Below are 15096 nucleotides of genomic sequence, written 5' to 3'. Positions count from 1 at the left end.
TATCCTCTTATTAGAAAAATGAGGCAATATTACCTTCACTAATTCATGAAAATTTAGAAAGATTCATGGCCTAGCGCAGCTAGGTTAACACAGATGAAGCTGTTCTTCTGATGAGATAATAGCAGGTTTACTCAGCAAGTGCGAGTATTTCTGTGTTACTCAGTATATATCTCCCATTTTGGATGGTGATGGGGAAGGAAGGAAATTGGAGTTGACTTGCCCTGTCCTAGAGAATAAGGAAGAGATGTATATAAAAACATAGAAAATTATTCAAAGCTATAAATAAAATAAGTATATATTGAAAGTTTATTCAAATACTAAGCTATTTAGCCAAATACATAATAAGATACCTAATTAGAATAGGGCATGGTCTCTTCCTGTAATAGAGGTCAACATCTGATGAGAGAGAAAGTATTCACAAATGAGAAATAATTAAATAACAATAAACTTTAAGTGATAAATTGTGGGACAAAGTCTGTAAGTGGTGTATTTCTTTAGATTTTTTAAAAGATCAATATGTACTGAAGGTGCTCTAGGGTGAATCATTGAGTTCTATACTGAAGGAAGCTTCTGGTCTGTCTTGGCAAGAAGGACAGAATAAACTCTCATTAAGTAGATAAGTTTTTTTTTTTTTCTTTCAGCCTTTTTATACTGTTTGATCCTTCTTATACTGTTTGACTCCCAATTGACATTAGCTCTATTTTTGAATAATCCTGATTAAAAGAGATTTCAGCAATATTTCAAAATCATATTTTTCGAATGTGTGGTACATGTTAGTTATAGTGATAGACACTGGGAATAAGAGAGAAGTAAATATAGTCCTTTCTCTTGAGGAACTTCACTCATAGGAGTGGAATGATATATGCACACACAGATATTAATATTATGTAATAATAACTTGATGGTATGCAACAGCATGCTACTGGTAAACAAAGGAAGGCACCTATTGCAGCCTGGAAATTCAGGGAAAACTTCTTGGTGTCTGTAGAGATATAGGAAATGATCCTTAAAAAATGAATAGGAGATGACTAGATGAGGGAGGGAATATCTCTTGGGTCAGAGGGAACTGCGTGAGTAAAAGCATGGAGATTATAAACATGGTGTGTGTGGGAAGCCATTATACCCAAACAAACATATATGTTACAAAGTTGGGATCATAACATATATACTGTTTTGTAACATTTTCTTCATTTAATAGCATACACTGATCATTTTTTCCAAGATTTTTAATTATTTTCACAGGACTTTAAAAATATTGCTACATGGTATTCTGTCACATGTTGCAAATAGTTTTTTGTGAATTTATTATTTGACTTTTTTTTTTCCAAGTCAAAAGAGCTTTTATTCATTTTTAAAATATCACATATGAGCCTGGCCTCTTGTGGTTTCTGTAACTGGATCACTCAGATCTTATTCATCAGCCTGCTGAACTGTTCCTTTTTCAGAAACATAGACACCATCCAAAAATTTTCTGATATCCTTGTATTTTACTGTTGTGGCTTGCTGAATCAAAGCAGCTGAATTTGACACAAGTTCAATGTCATTTCCTTCAAGAATCAACTCATCTTTCTGGGCTTGAGATACTGAACAAGCAACACCTGGCCTCATCCGAACCCTGCGGATGTATTTTTCACCCAAAAAATTTCGGATTTCAACAAAAGAACCATTCTCCTGAATAACAACGTTGGTGGGGAAGTGAGCATACACAGACCTCATCTTGTAACGGAAGCCCAGTGTAACACCCTTGATCATGTTCTGTACATGACTACAGATAGTGCGAACAGTGGCCAGTTCCTTTCTATTCCCCCACCATTTGTCAACCCGGAGCCTCTTCTTTTTCTTCCCAAGGAGACTGAGTTCTACATTTATGTGATTAAAGCCCCTCCGCAGGGTGCCTCTGGGGCCCTTCACAATAACTGTGCGTCCCTTCAGAGTAATGTCGACTAGGAGAGAACGTATTCGTGAGGTCTCGGAACAAGGTATAGAGCGTGTAGTAAAGATGTAAGAAAAATGCAAGCACCAAGTCTCGTACCATTTTCTGGAATGTCGACAGTCTGATTGCTGAGAATGGTCTTCATTCTCGCAGTAGATGCAGCAAAGAGCTATTATTTGACTTTTAATGTTGTTTGTTTTTGCTATATAGAACTTTTCATTTTTTATACGTTCAAATGTACTATTTTTTTAAAAACCTGCTATATTTTCCTAATGGCTTCTGCCTTCGCTCTTATGCTTAGAAAGACCTCTCCCACTTAGATTAAAAATCCTCCTATATTTGCTTCTAGTTCTTTTATGGTTTCATTGTTTACATATAACTCTTTAAACCATCTGGAATTTTATTTTGATATACAGTGTGAGATAGGCTCTAAATTTACTCTGTTCTAAATATTTAACCAGTTGTCCCAGCACCATCAATTGAAAAATCTATGTTTTCCCCGTTGATTTGAAATGCATTATTTATCATATGCTAAATACTTAATTTACAAATGGGTTTGTTTCATGCCTTTCTATTCCATTTCCAGCCTTTCTATTTTTTCTCTTCAGTTCTTTCAGTTTCTGTATTCTTTACTTGGACTATGCTATTTTAACAGTTGTGGCTTTTACAATTACAGTTTAAACCTGTTAATGAGAGTCCCCTTTTATTATTTTTTCATTTTATAAAATTATTGACTATTTTCATCCAGTAATTTCTTCCATAAGAACTTTAGAATAACTTAATCATGGTCCCTGCCCCCACCCCCCTACACCTCCTGCCCAACTTTCAATTTCATTGGACTTCTAATAGGGGTTGCACTACATTTATGAGCCTTTTGGGGAGAAATGACATATAGGTTTATTAGGTCGAAAAACTAGAATTGAAACTTTAGGTAAAGTGTCCATTTTAGTTATAGTGACTATACATTACACCTGTAAAGAAATGCCTGTGTATGACAACAGGTGTTTTTTGTTGTTATTGTTTTGGTTTGGGGAATTTTTTTTGCTCTTGTTATTTTTGCTTTTTATTTTCTATATTTTTCTTTTTATAAACCCACATGTGTTTTTCACATTGAAAAATAAATTCTTTAAATTTTTTTGTTTACCTAATCAATGAACAGAAGTGAGAAAAGAAGGGAGAGATTTTGCTAGAGGGAGGCACAGGTCAAGGGGATTTGCATTAGGATGAAGGTGATTTACATGTTCTGAAAAATAAGGAGCCAGTAAAGAAGACACTGAAGATAAGGGGAGAGAAGTGATCATTGATAGAGCAAAGTCTCAGAGATTTTAGGAGGGTATAAAAATCAAGTATACAAGTGGAGGGATTGACCTCAAGTAGAAGGATAATGATAGTGGATTGGAAGATAAATAAATGAAAATACAACATGCATTGAGTCTATCTCATTATCACAATAACTCTATGATTAGGTATTATTGTTCTACGGATGAGGAAATTGAGTTCTAAAGATACTGGGTGAAAAACAATTAACTTTCAGAAAACTTTGGTGAGATGAGATCTGAGATTCGTACAATTGAAGTGAGACATTTATATATTAATGATGAAATGATTTCAAACTACCAGGAGTTATTTGGGATAGATTGTCAGTAAGCATAGTACAGTGAACAGCAGAAAGTGGATGAGGGAGAATCGTCATAAATAGTCCTAGTGAGAATGGACCTTATTTAACTTACTTCAATTTTCTCCATTTTAAAATATCTTGCCTTGACCCCCAAACTAAACATTAGTTATTTCTTAAGCTTCCCATTGAAGCTTGAAATCTGTAAAAATACTCATTCCTGTGTCTTCCATGTCTCTCACTAAATGTCTCTAGATATTTAGATATATCCCTGACTTTGTAACATTCCTTTACATCAGTGTGTTTTTCTGTTTATACAATCTTCAATCTATCCACTTAAATTTATTATGCCAATTACTTTGGGTTAGGCATTGTTAACATTGGGGACACAAATATAGAAAAGGTTTCAACTATTAATGCAGACTCCTTCATTATGATATTGCAGAATCTGTAAAATTTCATGTCATAGGAGAATCGGGAAATATTTATGCAAAATATTCACATAGGTATCAAGCCTGGGAGCAAACACAGAGCTTATTCTGATTTAAACCCCTCATTTTACAGGGGAGAAAACCTAAGTTCACAGATATTAAATTATTTTTTCCTATAAGAATTACATTAAATAATCTGTGTTTTCCTCAATAGGTACAATTTTGATTATGTGATTCAATGAATCATATTTCTTGATATATTTAAATATGCCTGATTTTATAGTACTCCTATTATTGTGAGAATCATGCATTTCGAATTAAAAAACAGTCCTGTGATAAATTTTGTATCTGAAGTAAACCTTCATAATAACATCAAACAATAAGGCAAACTTCTATAATTTTAAATCAATATAGTCCCTATAGTAACAGTAGCTACGAACAGTAACTACTACTACTACTAGCAATAATAATTAGATATAATTGTATTTCCTAAGTGAATAAATATGCAGCATGCTGTTTGTTTAAAAATAATAAAGTCAAGGCATATAAAGGCACGTTTTATGTGGAATTGTTAACCCCTTGCTGTTGTGATTGAAGTGTATGAGGAAGTTCTTCTTAAAATTTCTTTCAAAACAGCTAACTATACAGTTAAAATTCCCGGCATTAGCAACCAGTTCCTTTCAAATAGAATGACTTATTAATACGCAAAAGAGATGTGCTGTACACGCTTTACTCTTTTAATATCCAGTGTGACTTAATTTGTGAGACTGTTTTCCCAAGACACCTATCCAGGAGGTATGTCTTGAGGGGAAAGATGGGATTAACCAGTAAGTAAGTTTTTTTGTTTTTTTTAAACATCTTTATTGGAGTATAATTGCTTGACAGTGGTGTGTTAGTTTCTCCTTTATAGCAAAGTGAATCAGTATACATACACATATATCCCCATATCTCTTCCCTCTTGCATCCCCCTCCCTCCCACCCTCCCTATCCCACCCCTCTAGGTGGTCACAAAGCACAGAGCTGATCTCCCTGTGCTATGCACCTGCTTCCCATTAGCTATCTATTTTACGTTTGGTAGTGTATATATGTCCATGCCACTCTCTCACTTTGTCCCAGCTTACCTTTCCCCTCCCCATATCCTCAAGTCCATTCTCTAGTAGGTCTGCGTCTTTATTCCCGTCTTGCCCCTAGGTTCTTCATGACCATTTATTTTTAGATTCCATATATATGTATTAGCATATGGTATTTGTTTTTCTCTTTCTGACTTACTTCACTCTCTATGACAGACTGTAGGTCCATCCACCTCACTACAAATAACTCAATTTCGTTTTTTTGTATATATGTGCCACATCTTTTTTATCCATTCATCTGTCGATGGACACTTAGGTTGGTTCCATGTTCTGGCTATTGTAAATAGAGCTGCAATGAACATTGTGGTACATGACTCTTTTTGAATTATGGTTTTTGCAGGGTATATGCCCAGTACTGAGATTGCTGGGTAAAATGGTAGTTCTATTTTTAGTTTTTTAAGGAAACTCCATACTGTTCTCCATAGTGGCTGTAGCAATTTACATTCCCACCAACAGAGGGTTCCCTTTTCTCCACACCCTCTCCAGCATTTATTGTTTGTAGATTTTTTGATGATGGCCATTCTGACCAGTGTGAGATGATATCTCATTGTAGTTTTGATTTGCATTTCTCTAATGATTAATGATGTTGAGCATTCTTTCATGTGTTTGTTGGCCATCTGTATGTCTTCTTTGGAGAAATGTCTATTTAGGTCTTCTGCCCATTTTTGGATTGGATTGTTTGTTCTTTTGATATTGAGCAGCATGAGCTGCTTGTAAATTTTGGAGATTAATCTTTTGTGAGTTGCTTCATTGGCAAATATCTTCTCCCATTCTGAGGGTTGTCTTTTCGTCTTGTTTATGTTTTCCTTTGCTCTGCAAAAGGTTTTAAGTTTCATTAGGTCCCATTTGTTTATTTTTGTTTTTATTTCCATTTCTCTAGGAGGTGGGTCAAAAAGGATCTTGCTGTGATTTATGTCATGGAGTGTTCTGCCTATGTTTTCCTCTAAGAGTTTAATAGTGTCTGACCTTACAGTTAGGTCCTTAATCCATTGTGAGTTTATTTTTGTGTATGGTGTTAGGGAGTGTTCTAATTTCATACTTTTACATGTACCTGTCCAGTTTTCCCAGCACGACTTATTGAAGAGCTGTCTTTTCTCCACTGTATATTCTTGCCTCCTTTATCAAATATAAAGTGACCATATGTGCATGGGTTTACCTCTGGGCTTTCTATCCTGTTCCATTGATCTATCTTTCTGTTTTGGTGCCAGTACCATACTGTCTTGATTACTGTAGCTTTGTAGTATAGTCTGAAACCAGGGAGCCTGATTCCTCCAGCTCCATTTTTCTTTCTCAAGATTGCTTTGGCTATTCGGTGTCTTTTGTGTTTCCATACAAATTGTGAAATTTTTTGTTGTAGTTCTGTGAAAAATGCCAGTGGTAGTTTGATAGGGATTGCACTGAATCTGTAGATTGCTTTGGGTAGTAGAGTCATTTTCACAATGTTGATTCTTCCAATCAAGAGCATGGTATATCTCTCCATCTATTTGTACCATCTTTAATTTCTTTCATCAGTTTCTTATAATTTTCTGCATATAGATCTTTTGTCTCCTTGGGTAGGTTTATTCCTAGATATTGTATTCTTTTTGTTGCAGTGGTAAATGGCAATGTTTTCTTAATTTCACTTTCAGATTTTTCTTCATTAGTATATAGGAATGCAAGAGATTTCTGTGCATTTATTTTGTATCCTGCTACTTTACCAAATTCATTGATTAGCTCTAGGAGTTTTCTGGTAGCATCTTAGGATTCTCTATGTATAGTATCATGTCATCTGCAAACAGTGACAGCTTTACTTCTTCTTTTCCAATTTGGACTCCTTTTATTTATTTTTTCTTTTCTGATTGCTGTGGCTAAAACTTCTGAAACTATGTTGAATAGTAGTGGTTAGAGTGGACAACCTTTTCTCGTTCCTGATCTTAGTGGAAATGGTTTCAGTTTTTCACCATTCAGGATGATGTTGGCTGTGGGTTTATGATATATGGCCTTTATTATGTTGAGGTAAGTTCTCTGTATGCCTACTTTCTGGAGGGTTTATATCATAAATGGGTGTTGAATTTTGTTGAAAGCTTTCTCTGCATCTATTGAGATGATCATATGGTTTTTCTCCTTCAATTTGTTAATATGGTGTATCGATTGATTTGTGTATATTGAAGAATTCTTGCATTCCTCGGATAAACCCTACTTTATCATGGTGTATGATCCTTTTAATGTGCTGTTGGATTCTGTTTGCTAGTATTTTGTTGAGGACATTTGCATGTATATTCATCAGTGATATTGGCCTGTAGTTTTCTTTCTTTGTGACATCTTTGTGTGGTTTTGGTGTCAGGGTGATGGTGGCCTCATAGAATGAGTTTGGGAGTGTTCCTCCCTCTGCTGTATTCTGGAAGATTTTGAGAAGGATAGGTGTTAGCTCTTCTCTGAGTGTTTGATAGAATTCTCCTGTGAAGCCATCTGGTCCTGGGCTTTTGTTTGTTGGAAGATTTTTAATCACAGTCTCAATTTCAATGCTTGGGATTGCTTTGTTTATATTTTCTGTTTCTTCCTGGTTCAGTTTGGGAAGGTTGTGCATTTCTAAGAATTTGTCCATTTCTTCCAGGTTGTCCATTTTATTGTCATAGAGTTGCTTGTAGTAATCTCTTATGATCCTTTGTATTTCTGCCATGTCAGTTTTTACTTCTCCTGTTTCATTTCTAATTCTATTGATTTGAGTCTTCTCCCTTTTTTTCTTGATGAGTCTGGCTAATGCTTTATCTATTTTGTTTATCTGCTCAAAGAACCAGCTTTTAGTTTTATTGATGTTTGCTATAGTTTCCTTCATTTCTTTTTCATTTCTTTCTAACCTGATTTTTATGATTTCTTTCCTTCTGCTAACTTCGGTGTTTTTTTGTTCTTCTTTCTCTAATTAGTTTACGTGTAAGGTTATGTTGTTTATTTGAGATGTTTCTTGTTTCTTCATGTAGGACTGTATTGCTATACACTTCCTCTTAGAACTGCTTTGGCTGCATCCCATAGGTTTTGAGTCTTTGTGTTTTCATTGTCATTTGTTTCTAGGTATTATTTGATTTCCTCTTTGATTTCTTTTTTTCTTTTTTTTTTTTTGCGGTACGTGGGCTAAACACTGCTGTGGCCTCTCCCGTTGCGGAGCACAGGCTCCGGACGCACAGGCTCAGCAGCCATGGCTCACGGGCCCAGCTGCTCCATGGCATGTGGGATCTTCCCGGACCGGGACACAAACCCATGTCCCCTGCATTGGCAGGCGGACTCTCAACCACTGCACCACCAGGGAAGCCCCTCCTTGATTTCTTCAGTGATCTCTTCGTTATCATGTCGTGTATTGTTTAGCTTCCACGTGTTCGTATTTTTTACAGATTTTTTTCCTGTAATTGGTACCTAGTCCATAGCGTTGTGGTCGGAAAAGATACTTGATACGATTTCAATTTTCTTAAATTTACCAAGGCTTGATTTGTGACCCAGGATATGATCTGTCCTGGGGAATGTTCCATGAGCACTAGAGAAAAATGTTTATTCTGTTGTTTTTGGATGGGATGTCCTATAAATATCAATTAGGTCCATCTTGTTTAATGTATCATTTAAAGCTTGTGTTTCCTTATTTATTTTCATTTTGGATGATCTGTCTGTTGGTGAAAGTGGGGTGTTAAAGTCCCCTACTATGAATGTGTTACTGTCGACTTCTCCTTTTATGGCTGTTAGTATTTGCCTTATGTATTGAGGTGCTACTGTGTTGGGTGCATAAGTATTTGCAACTGTTATATCTTCTTCTTGGATTGATCCCTTGTTCATTATGTAGTGTCCTTCTTTGTCTCTTGTAATAGTCTTTGTTTTAAAGTCTATTTTGTCTGATATGAGAATTGCTACTCTAGCTTTCTTTTGATTTCCATTTGCATGGAATATATTTTTCCATCCCCTCACTTTCAATCTATATGTGTCCCTAGGTCTGAAGTGGGTCTCTTGTAGATAGCATATATAAGGGTCTCAGTTTTGTATCCATCCAGCCAGTCTATGTCTTTTGGTTGGAGTATTTAATCCATTTACTTTTAAGGTAATTATTGATATGTATGTCCCTATTACCATTTTCTTAATCGTTTTTGGTTTGTTATTGTAGGTCTTTTCCTTCTTTTGTGTTTCCTGTCTAGAGGCTCCTTTACCATTTGTTGTAAAGCTGGTTTGGTGGTGCTGAATTCTCTTAGCTTTTGCTTGTCTGTAAAGGTTTTAATTTCTCCATCAAATCTGAACGAGATCCTTGCTGGGTAGCGTAATCTTGGTTGTACGTTTTTCCCCTTCATCACTTTAAATATGTCCTGCCACTCCCTTCTGGCTTGCAGAGTTTCTGCTGAAAGATCAACTGTTAACCTTATTGGGATTCCCTTGTATATTATTTGTTGTTTTTCCCGTGCTGCTTTTAATAGTTTTTCTTTGTATTTAATTTTTGATAGTTTGATTAATATGTGTCTTGGCGTGTTTCTCCTTGCATTTATCCTGTATGGGACTCTCTGTGCTTCCTGGACTTGATTAACTATATCCTTTCCCATATTAGGGAAGTTTTCAACTATAATCTCTTTAAATATTTTCTCAGTCCCTTTCTTCTTCTCTTCTTCTTCTGGGACCCCTATAATTCGAATGTTGATGCATTTAATGTTGTCCCAGAAGTCTCTGAGACTGTCCTCAATTCTTTTCATTTTTTTTCTTTATTCTGCTCTGCAGTTGTTATTTCCACTATTTTATCTTCCAGGTCGCCTATCTGTTCTTCTGACTCAGTTATTGTGCTATTGATCCCTTCTAGAGAATATTTAATTTCTTTTATTGTGTTGTTCATCACTGTTTGTTTGCTGTTTAGTTCTTCTAGGTCCTTGTTAAACGTTTCTTCTATTTTCTCCATTGTATTTCCAAGATTTTATATTATCTTTACTATCATTATTCTGAATTCTTTTTCATGTAGAATGCCTGTTTCCTCTTCATTTGTTAGTTCTGGTGGGTTTTTACCTTGGTCCTTCATCTGCTGTGTGTTTCTCTGTCTTCTCATTTTGCTTAACTTACTGTGTTTGGGGTCTCCTTTTCGCAGGCTGCAGGTTCATAGTTCCCCTTGTTTTTGGTGTCTGTCCCCAGTGGCTAAGGTTGGTTCAGTGAGTTGTGTAGGCCTCCCAGTGGAGGGGACTAGTGCCTGTGTTCTGGTGGATGAGGCTGGATCTTGTCTTTCTGGTGGGCAGGTCCACATCTGGTGGTGTGTTTTGGTGTATCTGTGGCCTTATTATGATTTTAGGCAGCCTTTCTGCTAATGCGTGTGGTTGTGTTCCTGTCTTGCTAGTTGTTTGGCATAGGGTGTCCAGCACTGTAGCTTGCTGGTCGTTGAGTGGAGCTGGGTCTTGGCATTGAGATGGAGATCTGTGTGGGATTTTCATCATTTGATATTAACGTGGAGCTGGGAGGTCTCTTGTGTACCAATGTCGTGAACTTGGCTCTCCCACCTCAGTGGCACAGCCCTGATGCCTGGCTGGAGCACCAAGAGCCTGTTAACCACACGGCTCAGAATAAAAGGGAGAAAAAAAAGAGAGAAAGAAAGAAGAAGATAAATAAAATAAAATAAAGTTATTAAAATAAAAATAAGAAATAATTATTAAAAACAATTTTTTTAAGTATTAAAAGAAAATAAAAGAAGGCAGCAACCAAACCAAAAAACAAATCCACCAATGATAACAAGTGTTAAAAACTATACAAAAAAATACCGGAGATACAGAACCCTAGGATAAATGGTAAAAGCAAAGCTGTACAGACAAAATCACACACAGACGCATACACATAGACACTCACAAACAGCGGAAAAGGAAAAAAAAAAATATATATATATCATTGCTCCCAATGTCCACCGCCTCAATTTTGGGCTGATTTATTGTCTCTTCATGTATTCCAAAGATGCAGCATACATCAAGTTGATTGTGGGGTTTTAATCCGCTGCTCCTGAGGCAGCTGGGAGAGATTTCCCTTTCTCTTCTTTGTTCGCACAGCTCCTGGGGTTCAGCTTTGGATGTGGCCCCATCTCTGCGTGTATGTCGCCTGAGGGCATATGTTCTTCGCTCAGACAGGATGGTGTTAAAGGAGCAGCTGATTCGGGGGCTGTGGCTCACTCAGGCCAGGGGGAGGGAGGGGTACGGATGCAGGGTGAGCCTGCAGCGGCAGAGGCCAGTGTGACATTGCAACAGCCTGAGGCACACCATGTGTTCTCCCGGGGAAGTTGTCACTGGATCATGGGACCCTGGCAGTGGCAGGCTGCACAGGCTCCTGGGAGGGGAGGTGTGGAAAGTGACCTGTGCTTGCACACAGGCTTCTTGATGGCTGCAGCAGCAGCCTTAGCATCTCATGCCCATCTCTGGGGTCTGCGCTGATAGCCACAGCTTGCGCCCGTCTCTGGCACTCCTTTAAGTGGCACTCTTAATCCCCTCTCCTCGTGCACTAGGATATAGGGGCCAGAGAAAGTCTCTTGCCTCTTTGGCATCTCCAGACTTTTTCCCAGACTCCCTCCCGGCTAGCTGTGGTGCACCAGCCCCTTCAGGCTGTGTTCAAGCAGCCAACCCCAGTCCTCTCCCTGGGATCTGACCTCCGAAGCAAAGCCGGAGCCTCAGCTCCCAGCCCCCACACTTCCCGGCGGGTGAGCAGACAAGCCTCTCGGGCTGGTGAGTGCTGGTTGGCACCAGTCCTCTGTGCGGGAATCTCTCCTCTTTGTCCTCCGCACCCCTGTTGCTGCGCTCTCCTCCGTGGCTCCGAAGCTTCACCCCTCCACCACCCACAGTCTCCGCCCGCGAATGGGCTTCGTAGTGCGTGGAAACCTTTCCTCTTTCACAGCTCCCTCCCACTGGTGCTGGTCCCGTCCGTATTCTTTTGTCTCTGTTTTTTCTTTTTTCTTTTGCCCTACCCAGGTACGTGGGGAGTTTCTCTTGCCTTTTGGGAGGTCTGAGGTCTTCTGCCAACGTTCAGTAGGTGTTCTCTAGAAGTTGTTCCACGTGTAGATGTATTTATGATGTATATGTGGGGAGGAAGGTGATCTCCACTTCTTACTATTCTGCCATCTTGAAGCTCCTCCCCAATAGGTAAGTTTTAATGAGGAGGATAGAGAGGTAGATTCCAAGTACAGGGAAAATCTGAGGGACAAAGTAGAGGAGTCTAAGTAGCCGTATGTGTAATGAGGATTGCAATCTGTTCTTACTTCCATTAAGGGCCTTATCAAATTATATTGCAGTTACATTCCTGCCTCTCTACCTAGGTTGTAAACTTTTCCACGTCAGAGAAGACATATTTCATGTCTTTGTCAATAGCATCTACTGTAGTTCCTGGCAAATAATTAGGGTTCAGTAAATATTTATTGAATGACTAAAGGAAGAAAGGAGAATCTAGGAGATCAGGTTTATCACAAGGAAGAAAAAGGGAGAATCTGAAGACAAACACTATCAGGTACATTTTTTTGCCTTGACCAACTTTGCGTTATGCCAACAGTAGATCTCTGATTTAGTCCTGCAAGAAGTGGACAACTATAGAAGTTTTTTATGTACTACAAATTAGACTGTGTAGCATAGTTGGGAAATAGGATGTAGATAACAAATATAAATGACTAGTTCTCTTAAAAATAATTTAATAAAATACATTTATCTCTAAATTAGTAGTCTTTTAGTATTTGATTCAGAAAGGAGATATAACTTGGAATCATCATTAAAATCCTAACTGAGCTTGCATGATTGAATTAGCAGTGCTTGGAAGTATTGTTTAGTAATGTTCTGGAAGGAAAGAAAATTTTCTTACTTTTAGCATCATTCCCACCACCTCCCCCAACCAAGCCCATCAGCAGTGTAATGTAAAATTAGGAAAGAGAGAGAGAAAAAGGAGAAAGGGGAAAAAACTGTAAAGGTTGAAAATAGTACAAAGAAATGAAGTGGAAGAGAAGAAAAATTAAAAAGGAAAGAAAAAAGTACAAAGAGAAAGGAATTGTTGAAAACTTCATATTGTAAGTTTATCCAGTTCTGGGTTAGTCCTGAACAGAGTGTGGAGAGCTATCTCTATATCCAGCGTTACCATGGTTGAAATGACTGAAACAATGCCTTGCCTATAATTTCTGTATATACAGGACTGAACACTATATTATATGGAATTATTCTGTGATCAGGCGCCTTATTCTTTTTCTTCCTCCTTCCTTCCTCTCCCTCCTTCCCTCCATCCCTTCCTCCCTTGTTTCCTTCCTTATGTTTTTTCCCTTTTTTTCTCTTTTCTTTTCAGGAAGCAGGGTATATAGATTTTATTAGAGGATAGCTATTTGGAGATTTAAACTGCAAGATTTGACACCAACTCTTGGAAATGAGTTTCTGTATAGTGCAATAAGCCCTAGGGTTTGTGCCTTTTTCTTTCCTTCTTTCTTTCTTTTCTTTTCTTTCTTTTTTTTTTTTTTTTTTTTTTTTTTGGTTTTATACATGAACAAAGGAAAGACAAAACACAAGAGGGTCTTTCATTTGCCATAGTCCACTTCCTTGGGTGCCATTTCTTTCTTCGTTCAGAGATGAAGATTCTGTGTATTCTTCTCACACTGAACACTGCCAGTTTTTCTTTTGTTCTATTTTAAAGGGTATAATATTTCTTGAACTGAGGGACACATTTATAATATAATTTTAAAGGGAGGTTTTTATTTATTTATCATTTTCATGGAAGATTTCTCTAAATTTTTGACAAGAGATATTTGATATTTGGTCACATTTACCTGTCTTCATTTTAAGGGTCTCCATTGCACTGAAATTTCTGTTTAAAGAATTTGAAGAGTGTTCAATTATATAGAGCCCATGCAACATGTTTACGTATCCCTATTCTGTTATGTCATTTATTTTTTTCTAAATGTTAAACAGGGTTGCTAAAAACCTGTGTGTGTGTGTGTATGCTTGTGTGTGTGTGTGTGTTTTAATGGAGGAAAAGTAGAGACAGAGGGAAATTGAGCAGTCACTGCATTCCAGCCAATAGGCCCATTTCTAGGGAGAGGGATTTTATTCCAAAGAATTTGTTTTTAATTCTTCACTTTCAAATTAATAGGTTTTAAAAATATTTGTTACAATGTGATTGAAACTAATTTAAATAGAAATTTTCACCTTTTTGATTTATTTTCTGTTGTAATCATTTGGGCATTGGATTAATATCTGTGTAACTTTTGTATAACCCCCAATATTTTATAAATCAAAAATCTAAACATTTTCCTTTGTTACCTCATAAAATTATATACATTTGAAAGACAAACAGTTCATATCATACTGGATTTTAGTTGCTTATCACTAGTATGAACTTGGAATGAATATTATTTTTAAATAAGTATTCTTAAAGGACTGAGATTTATTGCAACTTTCCTTATACCGGGTACTTATATCTTGTCTCACATAATGCTCTGAACATCTCTTTGCATTCTATAAACTTGCTTCTGTAAACTCAGGTTTATAGAAGATGAAATTGAGGCCCAAAGAGAGTAGGTAAGAACTAAGGTGATTCAGGTCCTAATTACAAATCTCTATCCACTTCTCTCCATTTCCACTTCTGCCTTCTTAGTAGAGGTTACCATGATCTTTATCATGGACCAATGGATTAGTCCCCTAACTGGTCTTCTCACTAACTGCCTTGCTGCTTGCAATCCGTTCTGCATGAGAAACAGGTTTATTCTTGGACTACATCCAAGAAGTATTCTTCAGTAACTTCCCATTTCACTTAGAGTAAAGTTCTGTAAGGTCTATCTCTCCATTTCTCTTTAACCTCATCTCAAAAGTACTCTCATGATAACTTAAAACATTCTAGCCACATTGATGTCATTTTTGTTCCTAGACAATGTCAGATGCTTTTCTTCTTTGGAGCATTCATACATACTGTTACCTGCCCTGGCTTTCTGCATCTTTGGATGCCTCTCATCCTAAGATACCACTTTTTTAAATAGTCACCCTTCCCCCTTGCCTGGATCTCTGTTAG

General features: G+C 37.2%; 2 protein-coding genes across 18 annotated transcripts in view; one reads left to right on the top strand and one right to left on the bottom strand.

Moving 5' to 3' along the window:
- Window positions 1–15096, top strand: part of ZBTB20 (zinc finger and BTB domain containing 20) — an 820261-nt gene that overhangs the window by 124943 nt on the left and 680222 nt on the right. The gene's annotated exons all lie outside the window — the stretch shown is intronic.
- On the bottom strand, window positions 1315–2112 carry LOC114890207 (60S ribosomal protein L9-like). The gene is made up of 2 exons (XM_029213664.1): window positions 2033–2112; window positions 1315–1943 (listed from the first exon to the last, which is right to left on the bottom strand). The coding sequence occupies exons 1-2, from the start codon at window positions 2076–2078 to the stop codon at window positions 1411–1413; spliced, it is 579 nt and encodes a 192-aa protein (XP_029069497.1). The 5' UTR covers window positions 2079–2112; the 3' UTR covers window positions 1315–1410.

Source organism: Monodon monoceros, unplaced genomic scaffold, assembly GCF_005190385.1.
Source record: "Monodon monoceros isolate NGI ecotype Baffin Bay Population unplaced genomic scaffold, NGI_Narwhal_1 Super_Scaffold_11, whole genome shotgun sequence".
Lineage (NCBI taxonomy): Eukaryota > Metazoa > Chordata > Mammalia > Artiodactyla > Monodontidae > Monodon > Monodon monoceros.
The sequence above is the reverse complement of the archived record's forward strand: the minus strand, read 5'-3'. Positions and strand labels throughout refer to the sequence as shown.

Bases quoted from the DNA above. Each gene is read 5' to 3' on its own strand.
- LOC114890207 (XM_029213664.1), bottom strand. From the start codon at position 2,078: ATGAAGACCATTCTCAGCAATCAGACTGTCGACATTCCAGAAAATG. The intron at 1,944-2,032 runs GTACGAGACTTG...GTTCTCTCCTAG, and splicing joins TGTCGACATTCCAGAAAATG to TCGACATTACTCTGAAGGGA.